The sequence below is a fragment of the Cervus elaphus genome, chromosome 10 (assembly GCF_910594005.1).
Source record: "Cervus elaphus chromosome 10, mCerEla1.1, whole genome shotgun sequence".
In the NCBI taxonomy this organism is placed as follows: domain Eukaryota; kingdom Metazoa; phylum Chordata; class Mammalia; order Artiodactyla; family Cervidae; genus Cervus; species Cervus elaphus.
The window spans coordinates 50235291-50246897 of record NC_057824.1 but is presented as its reverse complement, the minus strand read 5'-3'; the positions used below and the strand labels follow the sequence as shown (position 1 = coordinate 50246897).

The window sequence follows — 11607 nt, the reverse complement described above, 5'->3', positions numbered from 1 at the left end:
GAGACAGGGAGGTTTAGAGGAGAGTTAAATCCAGTGGCTTTGTCTGAGTTTCTGTAACCTTTGGGCTTACTGATAACACTGATTGAGTTCTTTATTGATTTCCTACAGAATATGAACTCAAGGGAGGTCAAACTGAAGTGCGTGTGATGCTCGGCCAACTACCAAGGCAGAGGGGGCTCCTGCAGGTGGAGCCCAGGTGGCCCTTCTATTGGTTGCAGCTCCAGCTCCACCTCCTTTCTCAGCACATAAATCTCCCAACCAGACTGAATCTCTGCCTAATGTGAACAGAAGCTCCGCGCTCAGAGGCAGGCAGAGGGCAGCACATACAGCTGAGAGGAAACTCAGAGGAAGGAATCGCCAAGAAAGTGGCCATGGAGCTAACCCCAAGCTTTTCCATGGAAACCTGGGTTCTCCTGGCTACCGGCCTGGTGCTCCTCTATGTGTGAGTAACTGTTAGGCTCATCTCCTCTGTAACCTGGGTTTTAGGGTGCTAAGCAGAAAAGGGGTTTCCCTTAGTTTGTTTGTTTTTTTTTTAATTGAAGTATAGTTGATTTGCAGTGGTGTTAGTTTCAGGTGTCTAGCACAGTAATTCAGTTTTATATACATATTGATATATTCTTTTTCAGATTCTTTTCCCTTATAGGTTATTATAAAATATTGAGTATAGTTTCCTGTGCTACTGTATAGTAACCTATAAGGGTTACTACTACTGTATAGCACAGGAATAGTTACCTATTTTATTTTATTGTTTTTTCTTATTTATTTATTTGTTTTACTTTACAACATTGTATCAGTTTTGCCATACATTGACTTGAATCCACCATGGGTGTACATGTGTTCCCCATCCTGAACCCCACTCCCAACTCCCTCCCCATCCCATCCCTCTGGGTCATCCTAGTGCACCAGCCCCAAGCATCCTGTATCATGCATCAAACCTGGACTGGTGATTACTTTCACATATGATAATTTACATGTCTCAATGCCATTCTCCCATATCATCCCACCCTTGCCCTCTCCCAGAGTCCAAAAGACTATTCAATACATCTGTGTCTCTCTTGCTGTCTCACATACAGGGTTATCATTACCACCTTTCTAAATTCCATATATATGTGTTAGTATACTATATTGGTGTTTTTCTTTCTGGCTTACTTCACTCTGTATAATAGGCTCCAGTTTCATCCACCTCATTAGAACTGATTCAAATATATTCTTTTTAATGGCTGAATAATATTCCATTGTGTATATGTACCACAGCTTCCTTATCCATTCATCTGCTGATAGACATCTATGTTGCTTCCATGTCCTGGCTATTATAAACAGTGCTGCGATGAACATTGGAGTACATGTTTTTCTTTCAATTCTGGTTTCCTCTGTGTGTATGCCCAGCAGTGGGATTGCTGGGTCATATGGCAGTTCTATTTCCAGTTTTTTAAGGAATCTCCACACTGTTCTCCATAGTGGCTGTACTAGTTTGCATTCCCACCAACAGTGTAAGAGGGTTCCCTTTTCTCCACACCCTCTCCAGCATTTATTGCTTGTAGACTTTTGGATAGCAGCCATCCTGACTGGAGTGTAATGGTACCTCATTGTGATTTTGATTTGCATTTCTCTGATAATGAGTGATGTTGAGCATCTTTTCATGTGTTTGTTAGCCATCTGTATGTCTTCTTTGGAGAAATGTCTGTTTAGTTCTTTGACTCACTTTTTGATTGGGTCTTTTATTTTTCTGGAATTGAGCTGCAGGAGTTGCTTGTATATTTTTGAGATTAATCCTTTGTCCTTGCTCCATTTGCTATTATTTTCTCCCATTCTGAAGGCTGTCTTTTCACCTCACTTATAGTTCCCTTTGTTGTGCAGAAGCTTTTAATTTTAATTAGGTCCCATTTGTTTATTTTTGCTTTCATTTCCAATATTCTGGGAGGTGGGTCATAGAGGCTCCTGCTGTGGTTTATGTCGGAGAGTGTTTTGCCTATGTTTTCCTCTAGGAGTTTTATAGTTTCTGGTCTTACATTTAGATCTTTAATCCATTTTGAGTTTAGTTTTGTGTATGGTATTAGAAAGTGTTCTAGTTTCATTCTTTTACAAGTGGTTGACCAGTTTTCCCAGAACCACTTGTTAAAGAGATTGTCTTTTCTCCATTGTATATTCTTGCCTCCTTTGTCAAAGATAAGGTGTCCATAGGTGCGTGGATTTATCTCTGGGCTTTCTATTTTGTTCCACTGATCTATATTTCTGTCTTTGTGCCAGTACCACACTGTCTTGATGACTGTGGCTTTGTAGTAGAGACTGAAGTCAGGCAGGTTGATTCCTCCAGTTCCATTCTTCTTTCTCGAGATTGCTTTGGCTATTCGAGGTTTTTTGTTTTTTGGGGTTTTTTTTTTTTTTTGTAATTTTATTTTTATTTATTTATTTATTTATTTGGTCATGCATTGATATGAAATCTATGGCGGATTCATATCAATGCGAGGTTTTTTGTATTTCCATACAAATTGTGAACTTATTTGTTCTAGTTCTCTGAAAAATACCGTTGGTAGCTTGATAGGAATTGTATCGGATATAGATTGCTTTGGGTAGTATACTCATTGTCACTATATTGATTCTTCCGACCCATGAGCACAGTATATTTTTCCATCTATTTGTGTCCTCTCTGATTTCTTTCATCAGTGTTTTATAGTTTTCTATATATAGGTCTTTTGTTTCTTTAGGTAGATATATTCCTAAGTATTTTATTCTTTTCATTGCAATGGTGAATGGAATTGTTTCCTTAATTTCTCTTTCTGTTTTCTCATTGTTAGTGTATAGGAATGCAGGGATTTCTGTGTTAATTTTATATTCTGCAACTTTACTATATTCATTGATTAGCTCTAGTAATTTTCTGGAAGAGTCTTTAGGGTTTTCTATGTACAGGATCATGTCATCTGCAAACAGTGAGAGTTTTACTTCTTCTTTTCCTATCTGGATTCCCTTTATTTCTTTTTCTGCTCTGATTGCTGAGCAACACTTCCAAAACTATGTTGAATAGTAGTGGTGAGAGTGGGCACACTTGTCTTGTTCCTGACTTTAGGGGAAATGCTTTCAATTTTTCACCATTGAGGATAATGTTTGCTGAGGGTTTGTCATATATAGCTCTTATTATGTTGAGGTATGGTCCTTCTATTCCTGCTTTCTGGAGGGTTTTTATCACAAATGGATGTTGAATTTTGTCAAAGGCTTTCTCTGCATCTATTGAGATAATCATATGGTTTTTATCTTTCAATTTGATAATGTGGTGTTTTACATTAGTTGATTTGTGGATATTGAAGAATCCTTGCATCCCTGGGATAAAGCCCACTTGGTCATGATGTATGATCTTTTAAATATGTTGTTGGATTCTATTTGCTAGAATTTTGTTAAGGATTTTTGCATCTATGTTCATCAGTGATATTGGCCTATAGTTTTCTTTTTTGTGGCATCTTTGTCAGGTTTTGGTATTAAGGTGATGGTGGCCTCATAGAATGAGTTTGGAAGTTTGCCTTCCTCTGCAATTTTCTGGAAGAGTTTGAATAGGATAGGTGTTAGTTCTTCTCTAAATTTTTGGTGGAATTCAGCTGTGACACTCTCTGGTCCTGGGCTTTTGTTTGTTGAAAGATTTCTGATTACAGTTTCAATTTCCTTGCTTGTGATGGGTCTGTTGAGATTTTCTATTTCTTCCTGGTTCAATTTTGGAAAGTTGTACTTTTCTAAGAATTTGTCCATTTCTTCAAAGTTGTCCATTTTATTTGCATATTGATGCTGATAATAGTCTCTTATGATCCTTTGTATTTCTGTGTTGTCTGTTGTGAACTCTCCATTTTCATTTTTAATTTTGTTGATTTGATTTTTCTCCCTTTGTTTCTTGATGAGTTTGGCTAATGGTTTGTCAATTTTATTTACCTTCTCAAAGAACGAGCTTTTGGTTTTGTTAATTTTTGCTATGGTCTCTTTTGCTTCTTTTGCATTTATTTCTGCCCTAATTTTTAAGATTTCTTCCTTTCTGTGTGAACCCTGGGGTTCATACTTTCTTCCTTTTCAAGTTGCTTTAGGTGTGGAGTTAGGTTATTTATTTGGCTTTTTTCTTGTTTCTGAGGTATGCCTGTATTGCCATGAACCTTCCCCTTAGCACTGCTTTTACAGTGTCCCATAGGTTTTGGGTTGTTGTGTTTTCATTTTCATTCATTCCTATGCATATTTTGATTTCTTTTTTGATTTCTTCTGTGATTTGTTGGTTGTTCATCAGCGTGTTGTTCAGCCTCTGTATGTTGGAATTTTTAATAGTTTTTCTCCTGTAATTGACATCTAATCTTACTGCATTGTGGTCAGAAAAGATGCTTGGAATGATTTCAATTTTTTTTTAATTTACCAAGGCTAGATTTATGGCCCAGGATGTGGTCTATCCTGGAGAAGGTTCCATGTGCACTTGAGAAAAAGGTGAAATTCATTGTTTTGGGGTGAAATGTCCTATAGATATCAATTAGGTCTAACTGGTCTATTGTATCATTTAAAGTTTGTGTTTCCTTGTTAATTTTCTGTTTAGTTTTTCTATCCATAGGTGTGAGTGGAGTATTAAAGTCTCCCACTATTATTGTGTCATTGTTAATTTCCCCTTTCATACTTGTTAGCATTTGTCTTACATATTGTGGTGCTCCTATGTTGGGTGCATGTATGTTTATGATTGTTATATCTTCTTCTTGGATTGATCCTTTGATCATTATGTAGTGTCCATCTTTATCTCTTTTCACAGCTTTTGTTTTAAAGTCTATTTTATTTGATATGAGTATTGCTACTCCTGCTTTCTTTTGGTCTCTATTTGCATGGAATATCTTTTTCCAGCCCTTCACTTTCAGTGTGTATGTGTCCCTTGTTTTGAGGTGGGTCTCTTGTAGACAGCATATACAGGGGTCTTGTTTTTGTATCCACTCAGACAGACTTTGTCTTTTGGTTGGGGCATTCAACCCATTTACATTTAAGGTAATTATTGATAAGTATGACCCTGTTGCCATTTACTTTGTTGTTTTGGGTTTGAGTTTATACATCCTTTCTGTGTTTCCTGTCTAGAGAAGATCCTTTAGCATTTCTTGGAGAGCTGGGTTGGTGGTGCTGAATTCTCTCGGCTTTTGCTTGTCTGTAAAGCTTTTTATTTCTCCTTCTTATTTGAATGAGATCCTTGCTGGGTACAGTAATCTGGGCTTTAGTTATTTTCTTTCATCACTTTAAGTATGTCCTGCCATTCCCTTCTGGCCTGAAGAGTTTCTATTGAAAGATCAGCTGTCATCCTTATGGGAATCCCCTTGTGTGATATTTGTTGTTTTTCCCTTGCTGCTTTTAATATTTGTTCTTTGTGTTTGACCTTTGTTAATTTGATTACTATGTGTCTTGGGGTGTTTTGCCTTGGATTTATCCTGTTTGGGACTCTCTGGGTTTCTTGGACTTGGGTGATTATTTCCTTCCCCATTTTAGGGAAGTTTTCAACTATTATCTCCTCAAGTATTTTCTCATGGCCTTTCTTTTTGTCTTCTTCTTCTGGGACTCCTATGATTCGAATTTTGGGGTGTTTAACATTGTCCCAGAGGTCTCTGAGGTTGTCCTCATGTCTTTTAATTCTTTTTTCTATTTTCCTCTCTGTTTCATTTATTTCTACCATTCTATCTTCTACCTCACTTATCTTGTCTTATGCCTCCTTTTTTCTGCTGTTAGTTCCCTGCGGAGTGTTTTTTTATCTCATTTATTGCATTATTCATTATATATTGACTCCTTTTTATTTCTTCAAGGTCTTTGTTAAACCTTTCTTGCATCTTCTTGATCCTTGTCTCCAGGCTATTTATCTGTAACTCCAATTTGCTTTCAAGATTTCGGATCATTTTTACTATCATTATTTGGAATTATTTATCAGGTAGATTCCCTATCTCTTCCTCTTTTGTTTGGTTTGGTGGGCATTTATCATGTTCCTTTACCTGCTGGGTATTTCTCTGCCTTTTCATCTTGTTATATTGCTGTGTTTGAGGTGGCCTTTCTGTATTCTTGCAGTTTGTGGTTCCTCTTTATTGTGGAGGTTCCTCACTGTGGGTGGGGTTGGACAGGTGGTTTGTCAAGGTTTTCTGGTTAGGGAAGCTTGTGTTGGTGTTCTGGTGGGTGGAGCTGGATTTCTTCTCTCTGAAGTGCAATGAAGTGTCCAGTAATAAGTTTTGAGAGGTCAGTGGGTTTGGTGTGGCTTTGGTCATCCTGTATATTGAGGCTCAGGGTTATGTTCCTGCATTGCTGGAGAATTTATGTAGTATGTCTTGCTCTGGAGTTGTTGGCCCTTGGGTGGTGCTAGGTTTCAGTGTAGGTATGGAGGTGTTTGATGAGCTCCTATTGTTTAATGTTCCCTGGATTTATGAGTTCTCTGATATTCTCAGGATTTGGACTTAAGCCTCCTGCCTCTGGTTTTCAGTCTTATTCTTACAGTAGCCTCAAGACTTCTCCATCTATACAGCACCGATGATAAAACATCTAGGTTAATAATGAAGTTTCTCCACAGTAAGGGACACCTGGAGAGGTACACAGAATTACATGGAGAAGAGAAGAGGGAAGAGGGAGTTAGGTGACCAGGAGGAGCAGAGGGGGTATCAAAAGGGGAGAGAGCAAGCTAGCCAATAATCACTTCCCTATGTGCTCGCCACAGTCTGGACCCCTCAGAGATGTTCACAGAGTTACACAGAGAAGAGAAGAGAAGAGGGAGGAAGGAGACAGAGGTGGCCAGGAGGATAAAAGGGGGAATCAAAAGGAGAGAGACAGATCCAGCCAGGAATCAGTTCCCTAAGTGTTCTCCACAGCCCGGAACGCACAAAGAGATTCAACGAGTTGGGTAGAGAAGAAAAGGGGGCGGGGGGAGACAGAGGCGACCTGGTGGAGAAAAAGGAGAGTCAAAAGAGGGAAAGGGCAATCAGGCCAGTGATCCTGCTCCCAAGTAAAAACGGGTACTGAAGATTGGGTTCTTAAAGGTACAAAGTTGATAACAAATACCAAAAAGCAAAGATTAAAAATCTTCAGTAGAGGTTAAAGTCCCAAAAATACAATATTAAAAAAAAAGAAAAAAAAAATCAAACCAACAAATAAACAAAACAACAACAACAGCAAAAAAAAAAAAAAAAAGTTACAGAAATTATAAAATATGTATATATGAAGTTTGTTTTAAAAATAGGGTCTTTTATTTGCAAGGTAATAGTAGGTTATAAAAATGAAAATTAAAGGAGTAATGGGGACTTAAAAAATAAAACAAAATAAAAAGTAAAAAAAATTCTTTTTTTAATTTAAAAAAATGATAATACTAAAAATATATCTGAGACTTTCTCTGGAGCTGTTGCAGACAGTGTGGGGTCAGTTCGTTTTCAGATAGTTCCTTGGTCCGGCTTGTAGTTCTCAAGGTCTGTAGGCCCCTTCCTATGTAGTCGGTGCTAACTCCAGGGTTTTAATCTATTGCACCTGTCACTTCCAAAGCCGTTCCCTCTGTTTATTTTAGCTTCTGTTTGCTGGTCTCTTCAGTGTCTAATTTCTGCCCTGCCACAAGGGGCACAGTGGTGTTAGCTTTTTTTTTTTCTTTTATTTTTTCTTTTCTTTTTTTTCTTTTGTTAGTTGGAGGCTAATTACTTCACAACATTTCAGTGGGTTTTGTCATACATTGATATGAATCAGCCATAGATTTACACGTATTCCCCATCCCGATCCCCGATCCCACCTCCCTCTCCACCCGATTCCTCTGGGTCTTCCCAGTGCACCAGGCCCAAGAACTTGTCTCATGCATCCAACCTGGACTGGTGATCTGTTTCACCGTAGATAATATACATGCCATTCTTTCAAAACATCCCACCCTCACCTTCTCCCACAGAGTCCAAAAGTCTGTTCTGTACTTCTGTGTCTCTTTTTCTGTTTTGCATATAGGGTTATCGTTACCATCTTTCTAAATTCCATATATATGTGTTAGTATGCTGTAATGTTCTTTATCTTTCTGGCTTACTTCACTCTGTATAATGGGCTCCAGTTTCATCCATCTCATTAGAACTGATTCAAATGAATTATTTTTAATGGCTGAGTAATATTCCATGGTGTATATGTACCACAGCTTCTTTATCCATTCATCTGCTGATGGGCATCTAGGTTGCTTCCATGTCCTGGCTATTATAAACAGTGCTTCGATGAACATTGGGGTGCACATGTCTCTTTCAGATCTGGTTTCCTCAGTGTGTATGCCCAGGAGTGGGATTGCTGGGTCATATGGCAGTTCTGCTTCCAGTTTTTTAAGAAATCTCCACACTGTTTTCCATAGTGGCTGTACTAGTTTGCATTCCCACCAACAGTGTAAGAGGGTTCCCTTTTCTCCACACCCTCTCCAGCATTTATTGCTTGTAGACTTTTGGATAGCAGCCATCCTGACTGGTGTGTAAAGGTACCTCATTGTGGTTTTGATTTGCATTTCTCTGATAATGAGTGATGTTGAGCATCTTTCATGTGTTTGTTAGCCATCTGTATGTCTTCTTTGGAGAAATGTCTGTTTAGTTCTTTGGCCCATTTTTTGAACAATACGCAATTTAAAACTTATAAATTATTTCTGGAATCTTCCACTTAATATTTTTACACCAATACGTTAACCACATAGACCATGGGTAACAAATCATAGACTGCAAAACTGTACCTGGTTGTGTGTGTGTGTCGGGTTACTGTATGGGTTTTTTTTTTCTTTTTTTCTTTTCTTTTTTATTTTTCATTTATTTTTATTAGTTGGAGGCTAATTACTTTACAATATTGTAGTGGTTCTTGTCATACATTGACTTGAATTAGCCATGGAGTTACATGTATTCCCCATCCCAATCCCCGCTCCCACCTCCCTCTCTACCCACTCCCTCTGGGTCTTCCCAGTGCACCAGGCCCGAGCACTTGTCTCATGCATCCAACCTGGGCTGGTGATCTGTTTCACCCTAGATAATATATATGTTTTGATGCTGTTCTCTTGAAACATCCCACCCTCGCCTTCTCCCACAGAGTCCAAAAGTCTGTTCTGTACTTCTGTGTCTCTTTTTCTGTTTTGCATATAGGGTTATCGTTACCATCTTCCTAAATTCCATATATATGCGTTAGTATGCTGTAATGGTCTTTATCTTTCTGGCTTACTTCACTCTGTATAATGGGCTCCAGTTTCATCCATCTCATTAGAACTGATTCAAATGAATTATTTTTAATGGCTGAGTAATATTCCATTGTGTATATGTACCACAGCTTCCTTATCCATTTGTCTGCTGATGGGCATCTAGGTTGCTTCCATGTCCTGTATATACTGTATAGTTTTTAAAGATGTCTCCATTGGGTGGAACTAGGTTAAGAGTAAATGAGATCTTTCTGTACTATTTCTTATAAATTCTTATGAATGTACTATGATCTCAAAATAAAAATTATTAAAGAAAGAATTCCCTGGTGGTACAAAGGTTAGGACTTTTCACTCTCACTGCCAAGAGCCCAAGTTTGATCCCTTGGTCTGGGACCAAAGATAATGCATGTCCTGCATACTGTTTAGCACAGTAAAAAAAAAAAAATGGTAGAGAGTAAATAAAAGCATCTGCACATGAGGCATGGTTATATGTTTTCTAAGAACACGTACAGAAAATAGACACTGAGTATATTAAGCTGATCACTTACTGATAGGAAAGATGATAAGAATGGGGTGAAAATGAGTATAAAGGATATATTTTGTTAACAGGTGGAAAAGCTTTAAATTTTAAAAAATGCTCTTAATTCAGTTGGTTCACACTTGGCTTGTACATCCTTGCTAAGTTGCTTTAGTCATGTCTGACTGTTGGCAACACTGTGGACTGTAGCCCACCAGGCCCCTCTGTCCGTGGGATTCTCCAGACAAGAGTGCTGGAGTGGGTTGCCATTTCCTCCTCCAGGGACCTTCCTATCCCAGGGATCAAACCAGTATCTCCCATGTCTTCTTCATTGGTAGGCAGATTCTTTGCAACTGAGCTGCCTGGGAAGCCCAGATATCCTCATAGGTATCATATAATTGACTCGGGTAGGTAGGAAAAATATAGTTCCATTTTTAGCTCCAGGTGTTAAGCATTTACACAACCACTGATGTAATTCCAGTCATTGTGTCACTATAGTAACCATTAAGTTTACATTTCCCATGTTTGGGGCAGTTATGCTAACTGGCTCATTTTAATTGTTTAGATAATTGATTTGTAAAGACCTATTGCCACCCTTATGACACCACCTTTATGGCAGAAAGCAAAGAAGAACTAAAGAGCCTCTTGATGAAAGTGAAAGAGGAGAGTGAAAAAGCTGGCTTAAAACTCACCATTCAGAATACAAAGATCATGGCATCTCGTCCCATCACTTCATGGCAAATAGATGGGGAAACAATGGAAACAGTGAGAGACTTTATTTCTTTGGCTCCAAAATCACTGCAGACGGTGACTGCAGCCTTGAAATTAAAAGACACTTGCTCCTTGGAAGAAAAGCTATGGCCAACCTAGACAGCATATTAAAAAGCAGAGACATTACTTTACCAACAAAGGTCCATCTAGTCAAAGCTATGGTTTTTCCAGTATAATGTATGGATGTGAGAGTTGTTCTATAAAGAAAGCTGAGCACCGAAGATTGATGCTTTTGTTTTTTTTTAATACAAATTTATTTATTTTAATTGGAGGCTAATTACTTTACAATATTGTAGTGGTTTTTGCCATACATTGACATGAATCTGCCACGGGTGTACATGTGTTCCCCATCCTGAACCCCCCTCCCAACTCCCTCCCCATCTCATCCCTCTGGGTCATCCCAGTGCACCAGCCCCGAGCACCCTGTATCATGCATCGAACCTGGACTGGTGATTTGTTTCACATATGATAATATACATGTTTCAATGCCATTCTCCCAAATCATCCCACCCTCACCCTCTCCCACGGAGTCCAAAAGACTGTTCTATACATCTGTGTCTCTTTTGCTGTCTCGCATACAGGGTTATCATTACCATCTTTCTAAATTCCATATATATGCGTTAGTATACTGTATTGGTGTTTTTCTTTCTGGCTTACTTCACTCTGTATAATAAGCTCCAGTTTCATCCACCTCATTAGAACTGATTCAAATATATTCTTTTTAATGGCTGAGTAATACTCCATTGTGTACATGTACCATAGCTTTCTTATCCATTCGTCTGCTGATGGACATCTAGGTTGCTTCCATGTCCTGGCTATTATAAACAATGCTGCGATGAACATTGGGGTACACATGTCTCTTTCAATTCTGGTTTCCTCTGTGTGTATGCCCAGCAGTGGGATTGCTGGGTCATATGGCAGTTCTATTCCCAGTTTTTTAAGGAATCTCCACACTGTTCTCCATAGTGGCTGTACTAGTTTGCATTCCCACCAACAGTGTAAGAGGGTTCCCTTTTCTCCATACTCTCTCTAGCATTTACTGCTGAATTGATGCTTTTGAACTGTGTTGTTGGAGAAGACTTTTGAGAGTCCCTTGGACTTCACAGAGATCCAACCAAATAATCCTAAAGGAAATCAGTCCTGAGTATTCATTGGAAGGACTGATGCTGAAGCTGAAACTCCA

General features: G+C 38.6%; 1 protein-coding gene across 1 annotated transcript in view; it reads left to right on the top strand.

The window, feature by feature from the left end:
- The first annotated feature begins 291 nt into the window (after window positions 1-291).
- Window positions 292-11607, top strand: part of LOC122701845 (cytochrome P450 3A24-like) — a 48765-nt gene continuing 37449 nt past the window's right edge. Inside the window, exon 1 of the mRNA XM_043915230.1 lies at window positions 292-442. Coding sequence (XP_043771165.1) covers window positions 372-442 — 71 coding nt within the window. The 5' untranslated portion in view covers window positions 292-371. The remainder of the gene's footprint in view (window positions 443-11607) is intronic.